At 47.0% G+C, this 24,393-nt stretch overlaps 1 protein-coding gene across 1 annotated transcript; it reads right to left on the reverse strand.

Annotated features, from left to right (window-relative positions):
• Nucleotides 1-816: 816 nt before the first annotated feature.
• Nucleotides 817-17,871, reverse strand: tbkbp1 (TBK1 binding protein 1). The gene is made up of 9 exons (XM_076151653.1): nt 17,629-17,871; nt 15,439-15,564; nt 13,682-13,786; nt 12,779-12,926; nt 11,082-11,284; nt 10,840-10,901; nt 6,029-6,144; nt 4,181-4,944; nt 817-3,743 (listed from the first exon to the last, which is right to left on the reverse strand). Exons 1-9 carry the CDS (start codon nt 17,869-17,871, stop codon nt 3,615-3,617), a joined length of 1,896 nt encoding a protein of 631 aa, XP_076007768.1. The 3' UTR covers nt 817-3,614.
• Between the last annotated feature and the right edge of the window lie 6,522 nt (nt 17,872-24,393).

Here is a 24,393-nt window from a genome sequence, read left to right on the forward strand (position 1 = left end):
GTATATGTTGGGTAATTAGTTAGTTTGATGATTGATGATGGCATTGAAACACAACCAATCTGAGCGAGCAAACGATGCAGCACAGATTATTGGAAATTCAGATGTAAATAGAAACATTGTTCTCAGAAACACGCGCATGCCTGTAAAGCAGTGTGATGCACGAGTGTGTTTGTGTATGTGAGCGTGTATTTGAGTTGTTTTTGATCAGTGAGGAGAAATACTTTTCATCGCTTGTTGACCGGGTACGTGTGGTTTTTCTCTGTTCGCTCTCTCTGCACACTTTGTGTTACCTTTTCAGTCTTACCAGAGTTTGTGGTTTTGTGGCCCGGATGGGTGGGTGTGTTTTTCATTTTCCTGACACAGGCTATGCCTCGAGGTTTGAGAGCCACAGAGCTAAAGATGGAGAAAAAAAGCTTAGCTACAAACTCGGCAGATGAAGTGGGGGGGGGGGGGGGAAGACCACGATTCAAGTGATGTGAACAAGAGAACAAAACAAAACGTCTCATGCAGAAAAAGAGCTCAGGTGATGTTTTTGTATCCGTGCAGTGATAAGACTGTAAATGCACCAAAGTGTTTAATTTGAAAGGAATGCGTGTGTGCCATGCAAAGGGAACTAAACAATGTTTGTGAACTGAAAAATAATATTAGAATAGAGTTGCAGTGATTCTTATTAATATTTCTGTTCAACCATATCTGTTTTTAAATTCTGTGCAGCTACAAAACACAACATAACTACAATTTATGTGCCTCAAATGCTCTAATCTAAAGGAAATAAGAAACCACCTCCATTCAAACATAATCAAACCAGTCCAACACTTGTGTCAGTGCAAGTTCCAGTTTATTTTTCAGAATATTTACACATAGAAACAAAGCGACTCTTTCTGTACCTCAGTAGTTGATTTCCTCTTGTTTATCACACTTGTAAAGTTGATTTGCCAGCCGTGTCGTTCCACCGCACCGACGTCTTTGACATTATATCTCATAAGCATTCCAGTCTCCACAGGCTCTTGGCGTGACCCAGGAGAGCGACCTGACTCACGTCGTCACATCATCAAGGAGGAATCTACACACCGAACGATCTGATTCTTTTTGGAGTATAATTGTAGTTTTTTGAGTAAATCTTAGGGAGGTTTTCATTCCACACGTGACTCCTGTCGGATAAATATTCAATCTAATCTTGATCGTCTCCACAGCTGGATGTGTGAATCCAACTTTTTTTAGTCTCCTGAGTGAACCAAGACGCGACTTCGTTGAAATGGGATAAAAAGGGAGAAGAGAGACGAGATGACTTTACATTTTGCACTTTCCATTTGGTTTCTACATTGACAGTATAAAGACAAAAACCTGGACTAATATAGATCATTACACTGGATGGTGTGTCGTGTTGGCAACAGACGATGCACATGAGTGTGTATATACATCTGACTGTCACATTGTGAGCGTGTACATACGTTGTAGCTGCTGGTCAACAGGTTTTGGTTGTGAACATCCTGTGTTATGTGAAACTGTTAGAAAGAGCCAAGTCCATTTCTCATAAACAGGAAATGTACGCTTGTTGTCTTTGGTTATGAATCGACACAGGTCCTCTGAGTGAAAATATCCTGACCAAAAAAAACACACTGTTGTTGAAATCCAATCCACGTAACGCCTGTGTGGTTCCAGAGAATAAGAATTCCTAGATCCGCAAGCAATTCAGCGATAAATCAGGGATATGAGTTCACTCGAGGACGCGCCGCGGGTTCTAACCGTGTAGAGGAGAACTGAACTGCTCCAGAGATATTGTTGTGTTGGCGTGGAGTACGTATGGATTTACACACACTCCCATTTTGAGGTTAAACAATAGAGTACACGTTGCATTAGCCTTACACACTTGCAAAATATCTGTCTGTACACATCTTTAAATATTTCTACACAGAGTGATATAGGAACATACATAGAGGATAGAATAGTTGGGAGTCATTAAAGCCCTCATAAGTACTGATTGAGTATGTCCGTGCTGCCTTAGAGGCTTCGATTCGGATTTGGAGTGTTGCTCAAGGGAACTTCAGTGGGTTAAGATGTTACTCGACTCAAGACCTTGAACCTAAATGTCAACCAGAAAAAAAGAAGTGTATCACATCGTACAGCATCCACAAGCTCTTCTACCCTGAACATGTCGTCTCACAGGCAAATACAACCCGCCTTTAATGCTTGATGCGTGTGTGTGTGTATATGTGTGTGTGTGCGCGTGTGTGTGTGTATGTATGTAGGCACAACCCCTGAAAGCTTCGGATTTTGCTGACATCAGTGTAGGTTTTTGATTTTTAAAAAAACGTTCAAGTCTCTCACGTGGATCTCCAGATGAGATTCCTCTGTGATAAAAACCAAACCCCAATATCAACATCTCAATAAAAATACGGTCGTTGCTTAAACCCTGCAGATCAAACGCCGCTGACTGAGATGGTGTTTCTGATATCACGTCTCAACAAACACTCAGAGACAGTGTGTGTGTCCGGGCCAGTCGTCACATCAAAACGGAGTCAGATCTTTGGAAAGACCCATTAGAGGAATGAATCCAAACTGTTTTACAGAAAAGCATCTCGTGGCATCTGTGCGGCAGGATTTCGACCTTTGACCCCCCCCCCTCTCTCTTTCTCTCTCTCTCTCTCAATATATACAATAATGTGCAAGCACACGGCGACACACTGCATGTCACCAACTTGACACACGTGTTGCGTTACCGTTTGCAAAAATATATCTTCACATTTTTTTGCCTCGATAAATTACAGATAAACAATATAAATAGTACATTATACATAGGAAATGTATGGGGGGCAATATATATATATATATATTATATATGGTATAAGCTTTGCTAACTTAAAGTGCTAAGATACTTAAATGTCTGAACAGGCCGCAAGCATAAAGATAAATCTCAATAAACAGATCAGACCGCTGCCCCGCCCTGCAGGGCCTCCAACCAACCGGCTTCAGGCACATCCACCTTCGCCAAACTCGTGATGTAATTGAAACATGAGACATTTGTGTCGAGTGGAATGTTTTACATCTTAAAAACTGCTTTTGGAAAAACACGTCACTTTAGTTTTTTCATTATTTTGTCTTTTTTTTTTACAGAAGAAGTGAAAGTGAACCGGAGTCGCAACGAATCGCCCCCCACCAAAAATAAATGTAAAACCTGGATTGGTACGATCCGTCGCCTTTACGTGTGCGTTTGCCCGCCGCGTGTGTGATATAGAAAGTTGAAAGCGGTGCCCGGTTAAAGGCGATGACAGGATGACGCCTCCCTGAACATGCAGCCATTTTGCCTCTCGTCCTCGTTTCTCGGCAGACTTTGCTAAATCAAAGTGGGAACGACGACACGACACCTGAAACCGCCTGAAACCACACAACTATCACAAAAACCGGTGATCATATGAGTGAGGTAACAACCCCATAAACCTTCTCTCTCTCTTTCTTTCTCCCCCTCTCTCTCTCTTACACACACACACACACACCATTTTCTACATCCACGACCTGTAGGTGCGAAGAAACATTTCGCCAGGGTTCCGCCAGTCTCTTACATAAACCACCCCGGGAGAGGGTGCAGATGTGTGCGGGCTTGGTTGCCATGGCGATCAGATCTTGCTGTTCTCCAGGTGGGAGTCGATGTGCTTGATGAGGGCATCATCGGGGTAACCGACGGGGAATATCAGCTGGCAGAGAGGGCAGCTCCGCATGTCGCTCTCCTCCGTCTCCATCCACAGCTACACACACACACACACACACACACACACACACACACACACACACACACACATAATTATTCAGTGTGATACGACTCATGTGGTCCTTTTCATACTCTTGTGTCTGACTCATATTAACCCTTCAGAGAGAGGCAACAAAAACACAATTGGTGAGTAATGGCTTGTTTCACAGGCAACAGGGAGCTGCTGCTTCATCAGTCAGTCTCTATTTAAATTAGACTGCATGCGGTTTTTGTATACTTATTGCAGTAGTTTAGATTTGATTAAGGCTAAATGTGGCTTTGATATTTCATTTATGATCTTCTCTCTTTATATCCTAAGCTTCCTGCTGAGCTAACTCTGTGTTTTATTGATCTTGGGCTTGGGCTTTACTGACCAAATATCATTGTTTCAACGTATAAAATGGCATCAGATGAATAATGTTACAGTCGACTCACGTTGATGGAAGGCCAGGACTGGGCGTGCTCTGCTGAGAGATACCCGGGCGGGTGGCAGCTGAGGGTGTTAGGCCGCTGTGGGATGGGGAAGACGGAGCAGGACGCCGGGCCTCTCATGACGCCGGGGGGCACAGCGGAGGACAGCACACCCAGAGTCCGCGGTGGGCTGATGGTATGCGGGCACGTCCACTCCTCCTCATCCTCTGAGGACTGCGGCGGATGGGGAGCCTGCGTGGGAGGAGGGTTGGGATCAAAACGTAGAGGGAAGGGCATCTCCCTGGAGTGGCGCAGGGAGCTCTCGCCCAGGCCCCCGTCCCCTCCCGAGCTGGGCTGATGGGGGGACGGGGAGCCTCTGTGCTGCAGTCCAGCCAGAGGAGAGCCCCCGTGCTGGGGCTGCTGCTTTGAGTAGCCTTCGACGTAAGGCCGGGGCTTAGGCAAAGTGGAGACAGGGTCTAGAGAGAAGCGGGGCGGGCACTGGTAAGCGGAAGGGTCGGCCACCTCGGAGTAGCTGCGGCGTCCCTGGAAGCTGGCCCGCAAGTGCTGGCTTGGCGGCCTGCAGGAGTAGGAGGCGGGGCCGTCGTTGACATCCAGCAGGGGCGAGCGGCGGTGCATGTCGGGGGAGAGGCGCAGCACCGGGGAGCGTCTCTGCTGGATGGGGGAGTGGTGGGGCTGAGGCGGGGCCGGGGAGTGGCGCTGTGGGATGGGCGAGTGGCGCTGAGGGATGGGCGAGTGGCGCTGGTGGTGGATGGGAGAGTGGAGCTGGACTGTGGAGGCACAAAAGGACAAACAGAATGTCAACATATAGTTTTTAAAATTCAGGTGCTGGTAAAATAAGATCTTAATTATCAACTCTGTATTTGATCACCAAACATTCACAGCTGTCTACAAAACCGACGCTCAACATTAAATATTAATTGAACATAAACACACTCCCTGTATTGAGAAAAACCTCCAAAAACCTGCAGAAAAACACTACAACGGGTAGCAATTCCTGTAATTACACGATTGCCATCAGCCATTTAAGGAAAATATGTTGATGAGTCAGTCGCCTCTATTAGTCACCACCTCAGCGTTCAGCTCCACTTCCCATTTCAAAGAGGAAACATCATCTATGGCCTGGTGGTTGAGGTGCGAAAGGGGAGGAGGTGTTTATGTTCTACACACTCTCAGGGCCCCCAAAAGAGGAGAAAGCAGCCCGTTGGGAGTATTCACATCTTTATGGTATAACACCCAGGAGACACTTTATGACTCCTCTAAGAATCCCATTTCCCTGATTAAATCATTGATTTGCTCAAAAGTATTGTTTTTGTTGTAATAATAGCCTAAAAGCAATCACAACCCTCACAAAATCTTTCGTCTAATTGTGCGGAAACACCATTCAAGTTAGATTAATGTGACACTTGACGGTCTCGGGAGGGAAAAAGAAGCGATTTGGGTTTTTTTGTTTTCCCCCCTCTCCCCCCCACACTTTTAGTTCCAGAAAACTCCAGTTATTGATTGATTTCTGTGCTGTAATTCACGTGTTGCACTCTGAGGCGCTGCTCTGTGAGGCAGAGCTGTTTGGTTTTGTGGTGAGTAGGAGATGCACAGTTGTGAGACGCGAGGGATGCATGTAACTCTGACCGTGTGCAGGAACACACAAGTGTTGCTGCTGTTCAGTGTTTGCAGCGTGCCTGCCACAGTGGCAACAAAACAAATGTAGAAGAATAGAGAACTTGGAGGATGATCTGCATTTAGAGCCAGTTTGTTTTAAGGGCATCTTATTTAAGGCCATTATAGAATATTGGACATGAAGATGATGCAGATTTTCCTCTTTATTCGTCTTTATTCCTGTGGACAGATGCAAACCTGGGCTGGCCTTCTCCTGCGAGGCTTTCCTCAGAATCTCCGTCTGCTTGCAGCTCAGAGCTTGGAGGCGTCCCAGCTCCTCCGTTAACTCCGTATAGGCCAGAGCCAGATTCACCCTGCAGGGGAGAGAAGAGGGAGTCGTTATTGTAACTGTCTCCAGTATAATTAGATCCGGTTTAAGTCATGCAATAGAACACCCTTTCATCTGATCCTTCCCCTCGACTTTTCAGCGGGAATGACGCGGCCTGACAACTCCGGCTAATTTGGAGGCTTGTATTTTTAGAGTGTAAATTACAGCGCATAATTTCATGCACAAAAATCACACCACGTCACGCAAGATGTGCCTCGTCTGCCTCACGGGCCGCGTTGACAGAGTAACTCTATTTCAAGAACCATAAACAAGGCTGGATTACTTGCAGGCTTCTCTGCCTTAACCATGGCAACGGGGGTGGAATTTGCCCTAAAGCTTAATTTTTACAGAGTAGAAAATGATCTGAATCATGGTCGGGAGGGTGAGAGGTCGTTTGATTTGAAGAAGGTGGTAGACACGTCTACAGTGCAGAAAGTACACGCAACATACATCTGTAACAAAGGCGATGCGATAGTTGCTAAGCAGCAATTTCATATGTGCTATTTATGTGGTTAAATGCAGAAAAACAGCGCGCGTGTGTGTGTGTGCGTGTTTGTGTGTCTCTCTGCAACACTCTGATCTGATAAACAGCAGTTAATCTCTAAAATCTGACCAATTTTTCTTAACTCCACCAGACTTGAAGTGAAATTGAGTCATTCTAGCAGCAGCGGGGGCAGATAAACGCATCAATTACAAGACTGAGAGGCTGAAACCTGGAAACTATTCAATATTTTCACAAATAACAGGAGGTTGATCTCATTATCACCGCTTCTCAAACTTTCGTAACCACTACTGAGTAATAATCTAGGTACCATTTTGCAGCTAATCCAGATTAATCTTTGCCCAACCACCAGGCAATCAGTCGGAGGTCATACTGGCTGTACCCACACCACACTTTGAGACCTGCTGGTTTCTTAAAGCTGACAAATCTGCTCTCATAAACACCATAAATAAGCAAATTTATCAGATTCTTACCTATACCTTCAAATTTTCATGCTGCGGCTAAAAGTGAAGATTTCAATTGCGAAGCTGAGAACAAATGGTTAGAAGAGAGCGATGGGTTTCAGTGTCGCGTCACCAAGCTGCCAGATCACGTAAAGCAAATCTTATCAAAGTACTTGACTCATTGCATCATTCCTGCATATAGATGGTGGCGGATAGAAGAAGGCAGAGCAGCAGGCGTATTCATGTAAATGCATATTCTGGGGGATTTCTGCTACACAGGAGTAGATATGAACTTTCACGGCAGAGAAAAAGAAGAAACACGTGTGTATCCCTGCTTACACAGCAGAGAAAATACACACTGTCAAATTAAAGCCATGCAAACCCACACACTAACTTAATTGAGTCTTAATACGTGTGTGTGAGTATATCACATATATTCTAGAAGTGAAAATGCTGAGACTTCTTCACATTCGTTACATCTTTGCAAAGACAGAACACACACCAGCACTAATGGCAGAATTCTTCAACACATTCTCTACAACGTTGTCATAAAAATTCATTCTGGGATGTTGTTTCAGGGTGAGATGAAAGAATTCTAATAGTGAGAATAAGTCAGCTGGCAGGTGGCTTCTGCCGCTGGCCCACCTTGTTTTCCACCAACCTGCTATGACTCAGCCAGCCAGCGATGGGTATGGAGCCCCCTTCATCTCCCACTTTAGCAAAGCTATTTCCAACACCATTCTGTTGTTCGGTGTGGTACAGAATGAATATTAGTATGGATGTGGGTCAACCACAGCCAGAGATGTGACATAAGCGTACCCGTTTAACACCTGAACAGGAAAATCTCAGTCATTTCTGTTACTTACATGCATGATTCATGATCCATAGATTTCCAAAGAGCCCCGAGGAAGTAAAGGAAGTTTGTCCGTTTTGCCTCACTGCTCTCCCGCGACTCCAAAGTGATACATGCTCTTTCTTACATATATACAAACTGTAAATCTCAGCTCGGATTCATGCAGCTCTTCCTTTTCACGTGCTATTCTGTCTGCCTCGTGTGAGTTTAGCTTTTGTGTTGGCGGCAAAGGTCAAACAGCAACACCTCTCTGCAGAATCGACGTGTGAACACCTGCAGACGAGTGTGCAGGGCAAAAAGAAAAGAACTTGATCACTTTGTCTTTCTTTCTGCATCTAAAAATACCTTGCAAGCTACCCCGGTGTGTGTTTGTATCCAATTTATTTTTATTTTTGCCTTATTTGCCTGTAACCGTGCACGCATGCTGTGCAGAGAGAAGCGTGGGCGAGTGGAGCCATAATCCTAATAATGCAACACGACATTGGTGTTGGTGAATCGATCAGGCACGGCAGTGAGCGCGTGGGAGACGATGAGGGCAGTGTGTGTGTGTGTGTGGGCTGAAACCTGCCCTGTGACCCTGTCGGTTGTATCAAAGAATTCACCGTCGCTGAGAGATCTGTGCTCGGTAACACTCTCTGCTAAATATGTATTTTTTTCTTTAGAACTACACCCAAATTCAGGGCAGTAAATGTCATTTCCACAGGATGTAGGGGTGAATAAACAGATTTGTAAATTTAATGCCACTCCTTGAACTCAGCAGCAGGCATTTAAAGGTGTTAAACGGTCATCAGATAGCAGCAGGGGTTTTTCACACTCTGTTGTCCGTGCATTACACGGTCACACACTTTTTTTTACTTCTGCTATCTGCATGAGACACTTCAGAGGAACGCACAGAGGTGTCAAACTGTCCCAGCCGCAGTTTTACCCCAAACACGTACTAATGATGTTCTGCAAAAGGAAGTTGTATTACTCAGTTACTATGGATGTGTGCCATCAGATGTAGAGCTTTAACACTCATTCACGCATGTTATTTACTGATGTCACGTACAGATGAGGAGGATTTCACATCGGGACGGGCGTCAAACTGAAAGGAAAAGCGGCATCGAGTGTCTTTAGAGAGGCAATGGGCCGAGATAAACACGGTCTATCTGTCTGTGTGTCTGTCTGTCTGTGTGTCTGTCATGGCCGTAACCTACAGTTGTCATCCATTTTGTAGCGGATTTGGCAGGTTACCAGGGTTTGGATGTCTTTCATTCAGCCTGAAGGTGGCGCTGTAATGGGTGGCACTAGTCTATTGTTACCAAGTTTTGTTGCGCTCACTTCTTATGCAAAAAAGAGCCTGATGGTGGCGCTATAACAACATCAGTGAAATCAAGTGTATAGCTGCTCCTCTCTGACTGCATTTCTAGTTTTAATGAGGGTTGAATGCACTGAAGTTGCCTTATTCTTGGCTCCTTGACTTTGTCACCCAGCTGTTTGCCTTCATTTATAAGAAACTGCTTGCACTTACAGTCAGTCAGTCAGTCAGTCAGTCAGTCAGTCAGTCAGTCTGCTCTTGAGCGCTGCCAGGTGGCTGCCAGTACCGTTTGTGGCCGGTGGGCAGCTCATTCTGAGTTAATATTAGTTTGGCTGACGGAAACAAAAGCCCCCTCATGCAATCATCCAACATGACTGAACAAGTGTTGGAGTGAAGCACGTGGTGTCTGTCACAAATTGGGGAGAGACAGAATAGAGAAAAGAATAATGATCATTATAGAAATCAAAGCTTTTGGTGGTTTATGAAATATTAAATGAATGTGAGAAGGTTCAAATTATACTTGATGTTTCTGACAACTTGAAAATACTGCAGTTGCCCCTTAAACTATGTTTATTTAAAGTAATTTGCAAATCCCAAAGATTTAAAGTAACACTCTCTCTTTCATTACACATCGACAAGTAGGGCAAAGGTGCACCCATGAATCTGTGCCGTTTACTCTAAATGAGCCTGATTACAAGAAAAAGGGCCACAGAAGGAAATAGCCACCAGGGGTTTCTTACAGTGGGAGTGAGTGATATTGATGAGTAAAACCAAGAGGTAACCAAGGTGTGGAAAAAGCAGTGGGTACACACACACGCACACAAACACACACAAACACACACATACACACGCACACACGCACACACGCACACACTCAGTACTACTCTGCCTCCGCTTGGCTGCCTCACCAGTTACTTTCAGTTTGCTCCACATCGAAACACGTCTGGGGTTTCACTCTGTGTGTGGGAGTCTATGCCTGACTGGCTGCGGTTGATTTTATTCTTTATTATACCTGCGACACCTTACAAACAGCAGAGTGTGTGTGTGTGTGTGTGTGTGTGTGTGTGTGTGTGTGTGTGTGTGTGTGTGTGAGAGAGAGACAGCCCAGCTTCAAATATATGATAAATGGCATGAAAGAGAGAGATGAATGTTGTTCTTATTGCTCTTGTGGACGGATGGGAGATGTCAGCACATAGAAACAGATATAAGGAAATGGACAAGATGTGACGTTACCCTGTGCTTACACTGCCCCCTACAGGTCATAAAGACCTCCTGTCAACACCAAGTCTCTTTGAACAAATGATTGGACACAGCAGCTCTTGCAGTGATACCAGCTCTTATAATTGCTGCATTTGAAGCCCCATCGTGGCCACCGGAGGTCACTTGAACGCATCACGGCTCCTCTCTCTCTCTCTCTCATCCTCTCGTTCTTCCCTTCCCACCTCACATCGATTCTTCCCTCTGTGTCCTTGTCCGACCTTTTCTTCTCCCCTCGCTTCCTCGCTCACCTTCCTTCTCTCGCTGTTCTCAGGCCCCTCCCCCCTCCCCCCCCCCCTGGCGCCCAGGGAATCGCTGGTGTCACTTACTGCTCGTCTCCCACCTTCTTTATCCACTCCACATCACACTGCTTACACGGAGAAGTCATTTCCTGCCAAAGTAGAGCATGAAATTAGGTTAACGTGCACACAGGGTGAGAAAATTAGGGAAAACATGAGAGAGAAAACCAAATTTTGGAATCTTGAAAAAGGGTTGATAGGTTTTGAGTGATTTGGATGGAGAGAAGAGATCTGTGTGTGTGTGTGTGTGTGTGTGTGTGTCCATCACTGACCCTCTCCCTGTGGCTGTTCTGCAGCTGCATCATCTCCTCCTTCAGCCGCTCGCACGCCCCCTTCAGCTCCTCCTCCCGCCGACACGCCCCCTGGGCCTCGTGCCGCGCCCCCTCTAGCTCCGCCTCTAGACGCTGCAGCTTCAGGTCTGACAGGGTGTCCAAGCTACGGGAGCTCTGGAGGGTCAGGGCGGGGCAGTCCAGCACTGATGAAGGGTGAGTTTTTGCATTGTTGTTATTATTGACATGATATTATCCCAAACATTTATTATGACGCTTAATAACTCGAATCTGAAAGTCTCATTCTTGTTCCAAACACCTTTTACTTGACGTGTTAGTTTAGTTTCATCGCTTGCGTGGCTCAGATTCAACTCTTCATTACTCTTTTCACGCTCAGATAATTTTTCTTCCCCTTGACTCAATAAAGAAGAAGAATCTGCTGCATTCTGCTTTGTGCACCGTCGAGGAGTACGAATCAGCGATGTCGGCGCTTTACCAGGGTCAGGATTTGTACCTGGGTGCTGTGATCTGCGTGGGCGCGTCGGTTTTGTGACTCAGCTCCGCTCACACAGACTCCGTCCTTGAGCCAGAAGATATTGCAAAAAACCCCAGCAGAAGTCTTTTATCCCGATTCCTACCTCCTGCCTCCTCACACTCACACTCACGCTCGCGCCGCACGTGTATGCGTCCGCTGCGTCCCTTTTTTTCCCGAGCTGCGCCCTCATTCATACGCAATTTGTCACGTCGTCTTGCACATAAGCACACACACAACATTCTGCCTCCTCCTCCTCATCCTCACTGGGCGCGATGTCGTCGACGCGAGCATCATCCGAGGCCGGCGGATGACACATTATTCAAATGTTTCTACTCGACTCCCACGTTCGTTCCACAGGAGCAGAGCTGATCATGCAGCGAACCGCAGCCACGTGTAGTAAAATGCAGCAGGAGCCAATTGCATCTATCATCTCAAATTTGCAGCCTCCAAACAAAAACAAGAGAATGTGCTGACTTGGTGGGACAGTTTGGCTTTACAACCAAAAGCGGTTCTACCTTGAGGGATTCCGTGCTGCGTTCAGGCGTATTTCACTCTCAGCACAAACACAGATAGAGGAGAAGAGGGGGCGACCTATCCTGTCCGCACTTTTCTTTACATTTCTTATATATTTGCGATGTAAGAAAGGCGTATTATAGCACAGATTTTCCGGCATTTTGTTCTACAGATGGAAGAGACAGGCTGAATAGTGAAAGAAATGCTGGACTTCACAGCGAGGGAGCCGCTCCAAACACTTTCTATTATCCGACGATTGAATTCCATCTACAGCACCCACGTAGGTTTTGCAGCGCTACTCGTCTGACTGGGGAATAAGAACAAAATGGCCAAGCTGATTCTCCTGCCAACGGGCCGGCGAATCGACTGACCTTGCTGAAATCTTTTCTGGCCGGATCGTCGGATTTGCTTAAGAGCTGAAAAACAGCAGAGAAGAAGCGAGCGCAACGCTTTAACAAATATTCTCACATTAAACAGTTTCTTCTCAAATCTCAGTCCAAAGCCAACCTTATACAATCAATCTATCTTTATATCTATCTCTACCTCTGTCCATCCGTCTGTCCGTCTGGTCTCCTGTCTCTCTCTCTCTCTCTCTCTCTCTCTCTCTCTCTCTCTCTCTCTCTCTCTCTCTCTCTCTCTCTCTGTCACTCACTGTGTGCGTCCGGCCCGGCGTGCAGCTGCAGGTACTGCATGTCTTTGCTGTGCAGCTGCATGTTGAGCTTCTGCAGTGAGCTGTCTCTCTGCCTCAGAGCCGACTCCAGGCCCAGGATGCGCTCCACGTGCTTCTCCACCAGGCTGGTCTGTAAATCGAACACACACACAGACGCACACACACACACGCGCATTATTGAGCAGAATGGGGAAGAGGGGCGCACAAAGTAGCAAAAGAGAGAGAGAGGGCGTCTGCTCACTGAGTTTCATGCTCTCAAATGATTATTTATCAAGGCAACGTTTCGCCCCAGCAAGGTCTTTTCACTTGGCTAATGGTGGCTATTATGGCAGCGGGGGCAAAGGTCAATGAGGCTCGGCGCTTGGCTAGAGCCGTATTAATGATCAAAGCCACAACGTCGGGGTGACATTGTGTAACTGCGTTGGTTCTTGGCGAGCGGCCACTCTTCCCTTAATCGCTCTGACTGTTTCAAAGTGCTGAGGCGGCTGGATGGATTCCCTCTCGGATGAAGACGCTTTATTATCGCAGCGGGAATGTGGGAAAAGCCAGACTGACAATCTGTTCACTTGGACGCCTCTGCCAGGTTTGAACTGTCTGCGACCCGCTACCGGCGACAGAGAGCTCCGCTTTCTTTTTTTCTTTTTCGGAGATGAGAGGCGATCAGACGATGAGAGAAACGGCGAAATGTAACGACGGAGCGGGACGCAGATAAAGCTGAGATTAAATAACAGAAGGTCCAGGAACTTTGAGGATCTGTGAGTCTCTATGGAATCGGGCTTTGCAGAATAGAGGATAGACGAGAGCTGTCACGTTTTGTTGCCGACCCTGACCTCTGACCTCTTCGTTAAATCAGTCATTCTTATGAGTATTGACGATGCTTCTCACCATCTTGTCGAGATCCCTCTGCATGTTGCTTTTCTCCATGTGGATCTTCTCGTAGGCCTGGATCACATCCTCCAACTGCTCCTCTCTCTCTTTCCTCTTCTGAAGCTGGAGAGAGAGAGAGAGAAAGAGGGAGAGAGACGGGGAAAGAGGAAGAAAAGCCTTGACATACATTTCCCTTCTCCGTCTTTGTCAGCTCTCAAACTTTGCTGGCTGTGAGAGAGAAAGAGGCTGTTGTGTAACGACCCAAATTAAGGGACACAAAAGCACAAAGAGAAGCCTCGCTGCGTCTCCAGAGTGGGATAGAAATCACAACTTTTGACAAATTGTCCCTCGTCATGATAAAAGAAACAGTGTAGTTGCCTGCTGTCATGACGGAGGGTGAAGCTCATCACCGTGTGACACACGTGTGGCGAGAGAGAGAGGAACGGATATGGCAGAAAGAAGTAGGGAGATTCTTCGGGATTGGTAGTGAGATATCTGCTCACTTGTTGAAAGCAAAGACGAGACAAAGAGAACGAGGCGGCAAGGGCGAACCTTCAGATCAGCGTGTGCCGGAGCGACGAAGGGCCTATTCAGTGTGTCTATGGTAACATATGCTGTAGAGGACCAGGCGCCAAGGTGAGGACAGGCTCGTCAACAGCGTCGGAACACAGAGAGAGAGAGAGAGAGAGAGAGAGAGGGGGAGAGAGAGAGAGAGAGAGAGAGAGAGAGAGAGAGAGAGAGAGAGAGAGAGAGAGAGAGAGAGAGAGAGAGAGAGAGAGAGAGAGAGAGAGAGAGAGAGAGAGAGAGAGAGAGAGAGAGAGAGAGAGAGAGAGAGAGAGAGAGAGAGAGAGAGAGAGAGAGATTGATGAAGCTTCAGTCATCATCCCGGGCTCTTCTTCTCCTCAGCTGGTCCAATTTCCTGACAAGATTATTTCCAATTCGTAATTTGAACTCCTTGCTATGTTCCATCTTCTGTAAGACCATTATTTAGTAAAAAGAAGAGGAGGGATATGTGTGTGTGTGTGTGTGTGGGGTGTCACCCTGTCCTATTACAGCACGCTCAGTGAGGTGTGACACAATGTCATTTCAGTGTGACCTCGTGTCCTGGGCTTCTCATTGCTGCTGCTGCTCCCGTAAACCATTTCCTTCCACCGTCGATCTGCCTCTGACACACACACACACACACACACACACACACACACACACACACACACACACACATACACACACACACACAACCACACACACACAAGTTTACCACTAGCTTCCTGCTTGTGTCTTTTCTGTCACTCACACACACACACATAGAAACACTAGCCTTAGGACTGAGAGGAATGAGCAGTCTTCCCCTCTCTCTCTCTCTCTCTCTCTCTCTCTCTCTCTCTCTCTCTCTCTCTCTCTCCTTTCTGCCCATTTTGGACCATGGTAACGCCACGGCAACAGCAGAACAAACTGTGAATCCAAAGCTTCATATGTGCTCATTAAATATGCATCAACAGCGATCCAAGAGCTTTTTTATTTTAAAGTCTAGAACACACACATTCAGCAAAGCCTTGAAACTCGCTTCTCTAAAATAGAACGGCAGTGTGAAAACTCTGTGTGTCACATTGTTACCGACTAAGAAACCAAATCAATCCGCTGTGATTCTGCCTGAACAGCAGCCTTGGAGCTTAATTAGTTCTGGACGTCTTTCAGCGCACGTCAATGCCTGTTTGGCCTCGATTCCTCTTTGTCTTCCTCTCTCTGTCTCTGTCTCCCTGTCTTCCCTGTCTTACCTCGTGTGTGAGGACGTTGACTCTCTGCTGCAGGTTCCCGTTCTCCGAGTGCAGCAGCGCCGTCTCTTTGCTCTCGAAGGAGCAGTAGGAGTTTGTGTCCTCCCCGAACTCATTGATCATAGGGAACTGAGAAGAAGAAGAAGAAGAAGGAGAACAGAGACATTGATATGGAAACAAGGTAACTCCATCATGAGCGATGTCACACACACCCTATAAGGATTGCAACTATGATTACGCAGATTTGACTGGAATCATCGTAGCGTTGTAATTGTTGTAATTTGCCTCGTATCAGAACGAAAGGCAGGGGAGAGTTATTGTTTGGAATTCTGTGGTAGACGAGATCCAAACCTGGTGGTTCTACGCTGTAAATAGCTGCAAATACATTTACATTTCAAGTGACTGCCATAATTGCGGTAGGCTCGCTTCATTTTCCTCTGTAATTTCCCAGCCACTTCAGCCGAGTCTATTTGAGGAGCAAACAGCCATTAAGAGGAACATCTCTCCGCTCAGGATTGCAGTAAATGTTAGAGGAGATGTGCGAATCCCCGTGCGGGCCCCCAGATTCCTCACGCCGCTGAGCACGGGGCACTTTAAACCCACCGCCTCATATTCAATCTATGCTCAGAGCGGCAGGAGGCTCTTCCATTTGCATCATTACAGCAGGGCGCTCAGGCATTTAGCATTTAAGCCTGCGGGGGGAAACCTGACTTAAGATGGCTTCGAAAAATGCTCTTGTGAAACATTTCTGCATCAATTGTATGTGTGTGAGTGTGCGTGAGTGTGTGTGTGTCGTGCTGCAGTATAGAAAACATCTCCATCTGTGGGCTTATGGAGGATTTGAACGTTGTCAGTATCTCAGATCTACAAAGGCGCAGGTGTGCAGTAATATTCCCAACAGCCAACATCTGCACTTCCTTCAACACCTGTCTCTTTGGAAACGGGCCCCTGAGCAAACAGCTGCTAAAACGATACCCCACACACACACACACACACACACTCACAGGAGCGATCCGGAGAGGAAGGACAAAGCGGAACAGCAAACTCTCATCCCAAATCCCCAAACCATTCCAAATCAGCAGCAGTATTAACCTTTTCATCTGCCTTTAATCCGGATATTCAACTCCTCTGTAGACATCTAGCAGTAAATAGAGCAGCACAAACACTAATCAGACGCTCTAATCAGAATATCCATGGGTGGCTTCGCTCCTCCTGCGTCTTTACCTCGTCTCCTCTCTCCCTCTCTCTCTCTTCCCGTTTCCCCACCGTTTCCCTTTCCCTCGCTTCAACCCACATCTCTCACGCCTGCTGTGACATGGTCCAACGTCTTCATAACAGAAACCATAGACACCAGGCGGTTTCAGTTTGTTTCTGAGAGGAATGTGGACGTCGGGAACGGCAATCCCACCTATTAGAGCATGTTGGGAAAACAGGGACTCGGTAAACTTCACCACAGCAAGCAGAGCAGAACAAATCCTCATAAATTCCGCTGTGTGTCGGAGCATCGCCATTTCCAGCCTTGCACACACACACACATTGGCGCGACGGAGAGCCCATATTTGCCAGCTTTTGTCCGCTCTGTGTTCTATGAGTCGTGCACGATTCCAACGTCTGAGCTCAAACCGTGACCTGGTTGAGCCTCGGTGACCTGCTGACCTCCGCTATGAGGAGGAAGTAGGCGACCAGCTGCTATGATCAAACGAACCAAGTAGCAAAACCTGTAATGCTTAAAGTATTCACAAAAAACATCTGCAGAACACACAGCCTGCAGTCTAACCTCATCACATCGTCTTATAAAGATGAATGAACACCTTCGATTCAGCCGCAGTGATGCTTTTCAGTCTGATGTATAAACTTAAACCTGCACAGGCCAGAGGGACGCTTCTTTTCCTGCCTCGCTCCCGGCTCTCTTTATTGTTTTTATATATATATAGAATCCAATATCACTTTTAATTACAAGCTCGCCTTGAGCCCACAGACAGAACGATTCCCGACTTTCCGAGTCACCTTTAAAGTCCAGGATCAAAGTCCAACAACACGTCCTCTCCTTTTTTTAGCCTCTCGCCGCTTTACTACTGTCTGATAGAAAGTCAAGTCAAATATTAGCAGTGTAGCGGGAAAATGCTGCATTAAAGTACATCTTTATGCTGTAAGATGTAATGTAACTCAGTGTGTATATGAGGTAAGATTCACCTTGATCTCGTAGATCTTCAGCTTCCTCTTGATGCTGGTGTTCTCTCGCTCCAGGCACGCCAGCCGCGTCTTGATGTCCTGGTAGGCGGTGATGAGGGCAAAGTGGGAGGCCGAGTAGACGTCATCGGGGGGCATGGGCGAGGGGCGCCAGGCCACGCTGCCGCAGCCGTCCTCCTTCAGGCCCCCAGCCTCGCCGCCCCCTCCCAGCAGCCCCAGCTCGCCGCCGCCGAACAGAGACTGCATCGCTCAGACGGCCTCAACCTGAGGATGGGGCAGAGAGGAAGAAGAGGGGGGGTTACTGTGTGTCGGTTTGAATATTGTAAACAAGGACCTGATCACAACCTCCAATTCATTTCTCTGCTGGGCATGAAGAGATGAAATAAGCATCGATCCTCTCATCAAACCAGAGGTAAGACAGACAAATGTTGCAGCATTGTTTCCCTCCGGCACCAGTCCAACGCTGCACGGCTCATAAAGCCAGCCTGATTCATCTTCTATTTCCATTTCACAGCACAGGCCTCCTCTTCCTCAGCGCAGTGATGAATGAAGCGGGCGGTTAGCTGATGGTCGCTACGTCACAACTAACCTGCCCCAAACCCCACCCCCCACCCCTACAGCCCCCACCAGCACCACCCCACCCCATGGGCCCTGCTGTCAAACGTGATAAATAGCAGCTGGTGATGTCACCGCCGGGCAGTGCAGGGAGGGAGGGAGGGAGGCAGGCAGGCAGGCAGGCGTGCAGAAAACGCCGCTCTGGACGTTGGTTACACGCCAACAGCAGGTTGATTTACCGATTTACAGTGCGAGTTACACAAAGTTCTGTTTCATTTGATGCACGGTGCTGGAATGGCTGCCTGCCCGAGACCCTGCCTGCCGTGTGAGTCAGCTGTTACCTACTGAGCTATTTTCATCTGCTCTCTTTCTGTCTCTCTCTCCCTCTCTCCCTCTCTCCCTCTCTCACTCTCTTTCTCTCTCTCTGAAGCGATTTTTCATTTGTTCGAGAAAGAGTGAGAAAGACTGAGAGAGAGAGAGAGAGAGAGAGAGAGATAGAGAGAGAGAGAGAGGGGTTGATGAAGCTTCAGTCATCATCCCGGGCTCTTCTTCTCCTCAGCTGGTCCCCAGGATGATCAAGCGTGCAGCCAGATGGGGGACAGACCTGCGTTTACATTTGCATGTCTTTGTGACATCATCCTCCCTCCTGATAGATCTGGTGCCTCACATATTGTCACTTGGCCTCTGTCCTGCGCTACAGGAAGCTAGAGTTTCCCTAAATATCTGGCCCATCTGCCCACAAATCGTTTTCAGGAGACAATTATGGATATTTGCACGCTGTATCAATATCCAATTTGGCTGTTTATGTCCAGTAATTAGCAGAGTAGCGATACGTGAATCCATCGTCTCAGCCTGCCGGTGTTTTTCAGCCTCTTCTGAAACGAGAAGAAGGCCTCTGATAGATATACAGCCTCAGACAGGATCACATAAAGCACAGGGACACAGGGACACAGGGACATCCATCTCCTCTGTGCTCCACTCATTGGCAGCACAGGAATGAAGCATTTATCACGCACGCACACACACAAACACATACACACATACAGGCGCATGCACACACATTGCCGACTTAGCTCTCCTTCCCCTATATCCTCCTCGTGCTCTCTCCCCAAAATATCCTCCTCATCCAGCTCCATCCAAATCCCTGCCCCATCTCTCTCTCTCTCTCCCTCACACACACACACACACACACACACACACACACACACAGACACAATCCGCTCCATCTCCCCGACCTGAGGGCTCATTTGTCGAGCTCTTGGGGCCCCACTGGACTGCAGCCGCTTCCCTCCGCAGCAGCTCCACGCTTCATTATAGTGATTACAACAGTAGAGTCGTACATTAACTCTGCCCCACGTGGCGTTCGCTGTCCCACTGAGACTCTCTCCTCTCCCTCTGATCCTCTCTCTTCTTCTTTCTCTCTTCTTTCTCTCTTCTCTCTCTCTCCACTTGCCCCCTTTCTCTCCGGATATGAAATCACTGTTTCCCTCCACTGTACATGCTAATGGCCACCTACCGACAAATCCACAGGATGGAAGCAAATCGTGTTTGACCCAACAGACCTTACAGCATGTTGACTCATCGCATCAAAGTGTAAACACATAACAAACTGTAGGTTATCCCAGAGTGCATCACTTTCAAAAAAGACTTCTGTGTATGGATCTATTTGTGGACGCAGAACTGCTTATATTAGTTCATCTAGTTTTAAAATGCTTAACAAGCCTTTCTTGACTCTTATTGGTTGTTGTGTCCGATCGAGCCAATCATCAGTCATTGTGAAGACAGAGGGGCGGGGCTGAACTCTGAGCTGAGTTCAGGTGAGTCAGATTGAACAGCTGATCAGAGGCGCCCATGTTGTGGTCTTGCGGTCTCCAGCCGTTGCTCCACTCATCTTCCCTTCAACCTGTCCAGGTGACGCTCCACCAACTTGGGAGTAAACAATGAGCATGTGTGATCTTATTTCTATTTATTGTCTTTGTCGGCCCAGAATTTGAAACTAAGTGAATTTGTGAAATATTTCAGAAGAAAGCTGATATGAACTTTTGTTCTGTATTTCATTTGCTATCTTGTAAGAATATCTGTGTTTCATTTTGTAACTTAAGGAGTTCATTGGAATTCAAAGTAAGTTGAGTGTTTGAGGTTAATTTGATGCAATTGGTTGTAGATTATCGGATTTATTGCAGGATTTCTTGTTTTTCACATTAAAATGGAGGCGCCGCCATTTAATTCATTGAGATATATGTATAAAAAAGAGTATTTATCATTTAAATCGATACAGGTTACGCCTCAAAGTGAACATAGTACCCAGGGTCCCTCCCACAGTGCTGCCACATTTAAACAGCTACAAGTGTCGGCTGCTACATAATTCCAGATTTAATGGATTTGTTTTTCTCCGAGCCTTCAAAGTTCAACACGTTTCACATCGCTCGCTCTTAGAGGAAAATCTTTGTCTGCCTTTTGCTTTTACCACAGCTCCTGACTCGGACATGAAAAGAATTCAGAAGTCCTTTTTCATTATGCGTGCATGTTCTATGTGTGTGTGTGTGTGTGAGAGAGAGGGAGTCTGTGTGTGTGTGAATACATGTCAGTGTTGTTATCCTCAGGCTTTAATATACGAGGGCAGTAGAAATGCGGCTTGTTGGTTGTTATTCATTGGTAGCAGACTGAGGATCAAAGCAGGGACAGAGGGAGAGAGTGAACCCTCCTGATTGTTATGAGGGAAACACACACTTCTCTCCATGCACCCTTTGTTCCTCTCTCTCCTTCACCCACCCTCTAAACCTCTCTCTCTCTCTATTCATCCCTCTCTTTACATATCAGCCCCCCTCCCTCCCTCCTCTCTGTGATCCCCACAGGCTGGATGTTTGGCACCTCTGGCTCAGTCGGTGAGTCACAGAGGTGCTGTGCCGCTCTGACCCATCCTGTTCCTCTGCCAGTCCTCCCATAATGCCTTGCTTCACTTCACCGCACCTGTTCTCTCTGCTGAAGTCTCCTCTCACAGTGAACAGGGCCAAAGCTGGATGGAAAACACACACACTGTGAGAACCAATTAACATGCAGCAGGGAGTGGTGTGTGTGTGTGTGTGCGTGTGAATGTGATCACAGATGAACTGTCTCTGTTTACAATTAAATTTAATTATTGTTGTAATTAAATATTCTAACAGAAATAAAGAAAACCTTACAATAACAACAAAAAACTAAATAAAAATGTAAATGCACTAAAAAATAGAACTAACTACTTCACCGTGTTTGCATTTTGGGATGACAGAGTTTTTTTAACCGGCTACATAATTTAGTTTGTTTGTTGTTGTTGTTTCCTGTTTTGCTCCTTTTAGTGAAGCTATATTTATTATTGTTTGCTATCTAGAGCTGGAAAAGACGTGGCTCACTGTAAGCACACACACACACATACTGTATATCCATTTTCATATCCATAGCAGACACACACCCACACGCTCGAGCGCACACACACTTACATATGCACACACTATACAAAAAGTTCTAATACAGCCAATCAGTGCAGGAGAACAACACTGCCAATAACAAATGGCTCGCTGTGCCGTGCCATACCATGCCATGATTCATCAGCCGTGTAGGCAGCCAGGCACGGTGCTGTGTGAGTGTGTGAGTGTGTGTGTGTGTGTGAGAGAGAGGGAGAGAATAAGGCAGATGCCACATGAGAGATTGATAGCATGGTGAGGAAGCACACAATAAGCTGCGTCGCTGTATTTGTTCTCTCTCCGCTCTGTGTTTTCTGTGCTCCATCCCTCTTCCTCCTCAGCTCCCATCATCCTTCCCTCCATCAGAGCTGTGGCAAAACTTCAATTCCCGACCACCCCCACATCCCGCCCCCCTCTCTTTCTCTCTCTGTGCCATTCATCCATCTTCCGTAGCTCGTCACAGCCACCTGTCACCAGCCGAGGAAAAACTCGATCTTATAGCGCTGAAGGAGAACTTCCCTCGCTAAAAGACATTGATCTCATCGCCGTCGCCGAGCCAATACTGCAAATGCCAAACACCAGAGGCAAGAGAAGTTGTTTCGCATTTGTGCCCACTCCCTCCGTCAACACCAGGGCTATAAGAACACAAAGAGTATAAGCAGACAGTAGGATGCACGCTTCCATGCGGCGAGGGTGAGAACGTCCCATGACTCACAATGATTGTTGTGGTGCCCAGTGAAACAAACACCCTGTAATTTGGCCTCAGCCGTAACCAGGCACATTAAGAAAGTGCTTACGTCTGTGCAGAGAGGGTACAAGAGAGAAACGTGGTGGCTCAGAATAGATCCTGTTAAAAAGACAAGAGGAGAATTCGCTGCTAAATGTTACAAAAATGATAAATGCATTTTTTATTTAATTGTGTTTGACCTCGTGCTGGAATGAAGTAGGCAGAGCGGGCAGTCTGAACAGTCAATCAGTAGCGACCAGAGCGCAACCCCCTCTTACTTTATCACCTATTCCTCCCTATTGACCTCACAGGAGTCACACACACTCACTTAATGCACAAGGCTACAGTGCGTTCGTGCCAATATGAGAGAGAGAGAGAGAGAGAGAGAGATCCCAACTGTGCAAAGTGACTGCAAAATCTGCCACCACTTCACACACTCACACACCTCTGCTTAGCTTCAACCAGGTGTTCCATTCAAACGTTGGTGTCACCCAGAACCCTTGACAGGCCCGAGCAGCAGCACAGAATCACTCCGTCGCCAGAGTTCCCTGACGTGTTCTTGGATCTGGCTCACCTCGTTTCTGTCGCCGAGACACCCAAAGGCTCAGACTGCGCCGCAACGACTTCAAACACACACTCGTCTAGTCTCTGGCAAAGGAACAGGAGCTTAAATTTGGTTTTAACACACCGATGCCTCACGGAGCGGCTTCACTCTCATGCGGAGCTCTTGAGTTCTCCTGAGAAACAAAGATGAACGAGAACCTGATCAAAAAAAGTAAATACCCTCGCCGTTCATTTTCTCTCTGTAGGAGCAGAAATCTGATGCTGCTGATTAATTAATGCTGCGGCTCGTTGCTGCTACATGTGAGAGTAAAGAACTCACTGCCTCGGATCAGAAAGAATATGTGATAAACATGGGCAATGCATGATGGGAGCAGAGTGTGTGTGTGTGTGCATGACAGTGTCTTGTCAAAGGTGTGTGTGTGTGTGCGTGTGTGTGGACATGTATTATGTACGGCCATTGCATGTGTGATTCTGTGCTGAGGCGTCAGTACATTACTTTAATGAAAGTCCTTGTCCTCGGCAAAGGACATGATAGCTTAGCCATCAAAGGCCTCCATCCTGATCTAACCACACACAAACGCGCACACACACACACACACACACACACACACACACACACACACACACACACACTACCCTCTGCCCTCTAGATGGTTTTGTTAATCTTCTCACCAACACGAGTAAGAGACAAGAGACCGTGTGTGTGTGTGTGTGTGTGTGTGTGTGTGTAGGGGGTAAGAAAAGGCAGAGGGGGGGTGAAGGAGGAGAGCAGTTAAGTAGTTTCACTCTATTGAAGTGTGTGAGGGGGGTCAGAGTCAGACTGAGCTGGGAGGGAGACTGGGATGAATCTGAATGACACACTGGCACAGTAGAGAATCTGAAAGCTACTAAGACACATAGGCAAACATAAACACACACACACACACAGACTTGTTAGGGCATTGAACCCCACACGTTGTAGTTGAGCTCTCCCCACCATGATCATTAAGTGAAGAAGCAGCGCTGGGCTTGGCTTTGCACTCTCTCTCATCTTCTTCCTGCTTTAATGTGCAGATGAAGTCGCCTCCTGCACACGTGTCTCAGCTGTTTTTGTGTCTGCTTCGACATAAAAGAAGAAGAGAGCGACCGGCGGCAACATATTGGATTTTTAATATGGATTGCAAAACCCTTCCCCTGCTTCCTCTCCTCTCCTCTCCTTTCTAACCTGCAGGGTTTTGTGATACAATAAAGGCTCTGCCACAAGCCAAAGGGTCTGTGAGCTGCAAAATATGGAGGAGACACTGTTTGTGGAGGAGTGTTATGCAAGACATTATGTTCCCGGCATGCACAAATGATGCAGAGCGTATGGATAGATGGCCCTGACTCATACGTATTATTTCATAGATTCGCACCAGGAAGCTTTTGCATTCATTGCATTCACGGCGAGTATGATTATTGGCGTTGGGCACCACAGAGAGCCGCCTACATATGCAACAACCAAAG

The sequence above is a fragment of the Genypterus blacodes genome, unplaced genomic scaffold, assembly GCF_046128005.1.
Source record: "Genypterus blacodes isolate CSIRO-AG114 ecotype Tasmania unplaced genomic scaffold, CSIRO-AGI_Gbla_v1 ptg000055l_1, whole genome shotgun sequence".
Classification (NCBI taxonomy): domain Eukaryota; kingdom Metazoa; phylum Chordata; class Actinopteri; order Ophidiiformes; family Ophidiidae; genus Genypterus; species Genypterus blacodes.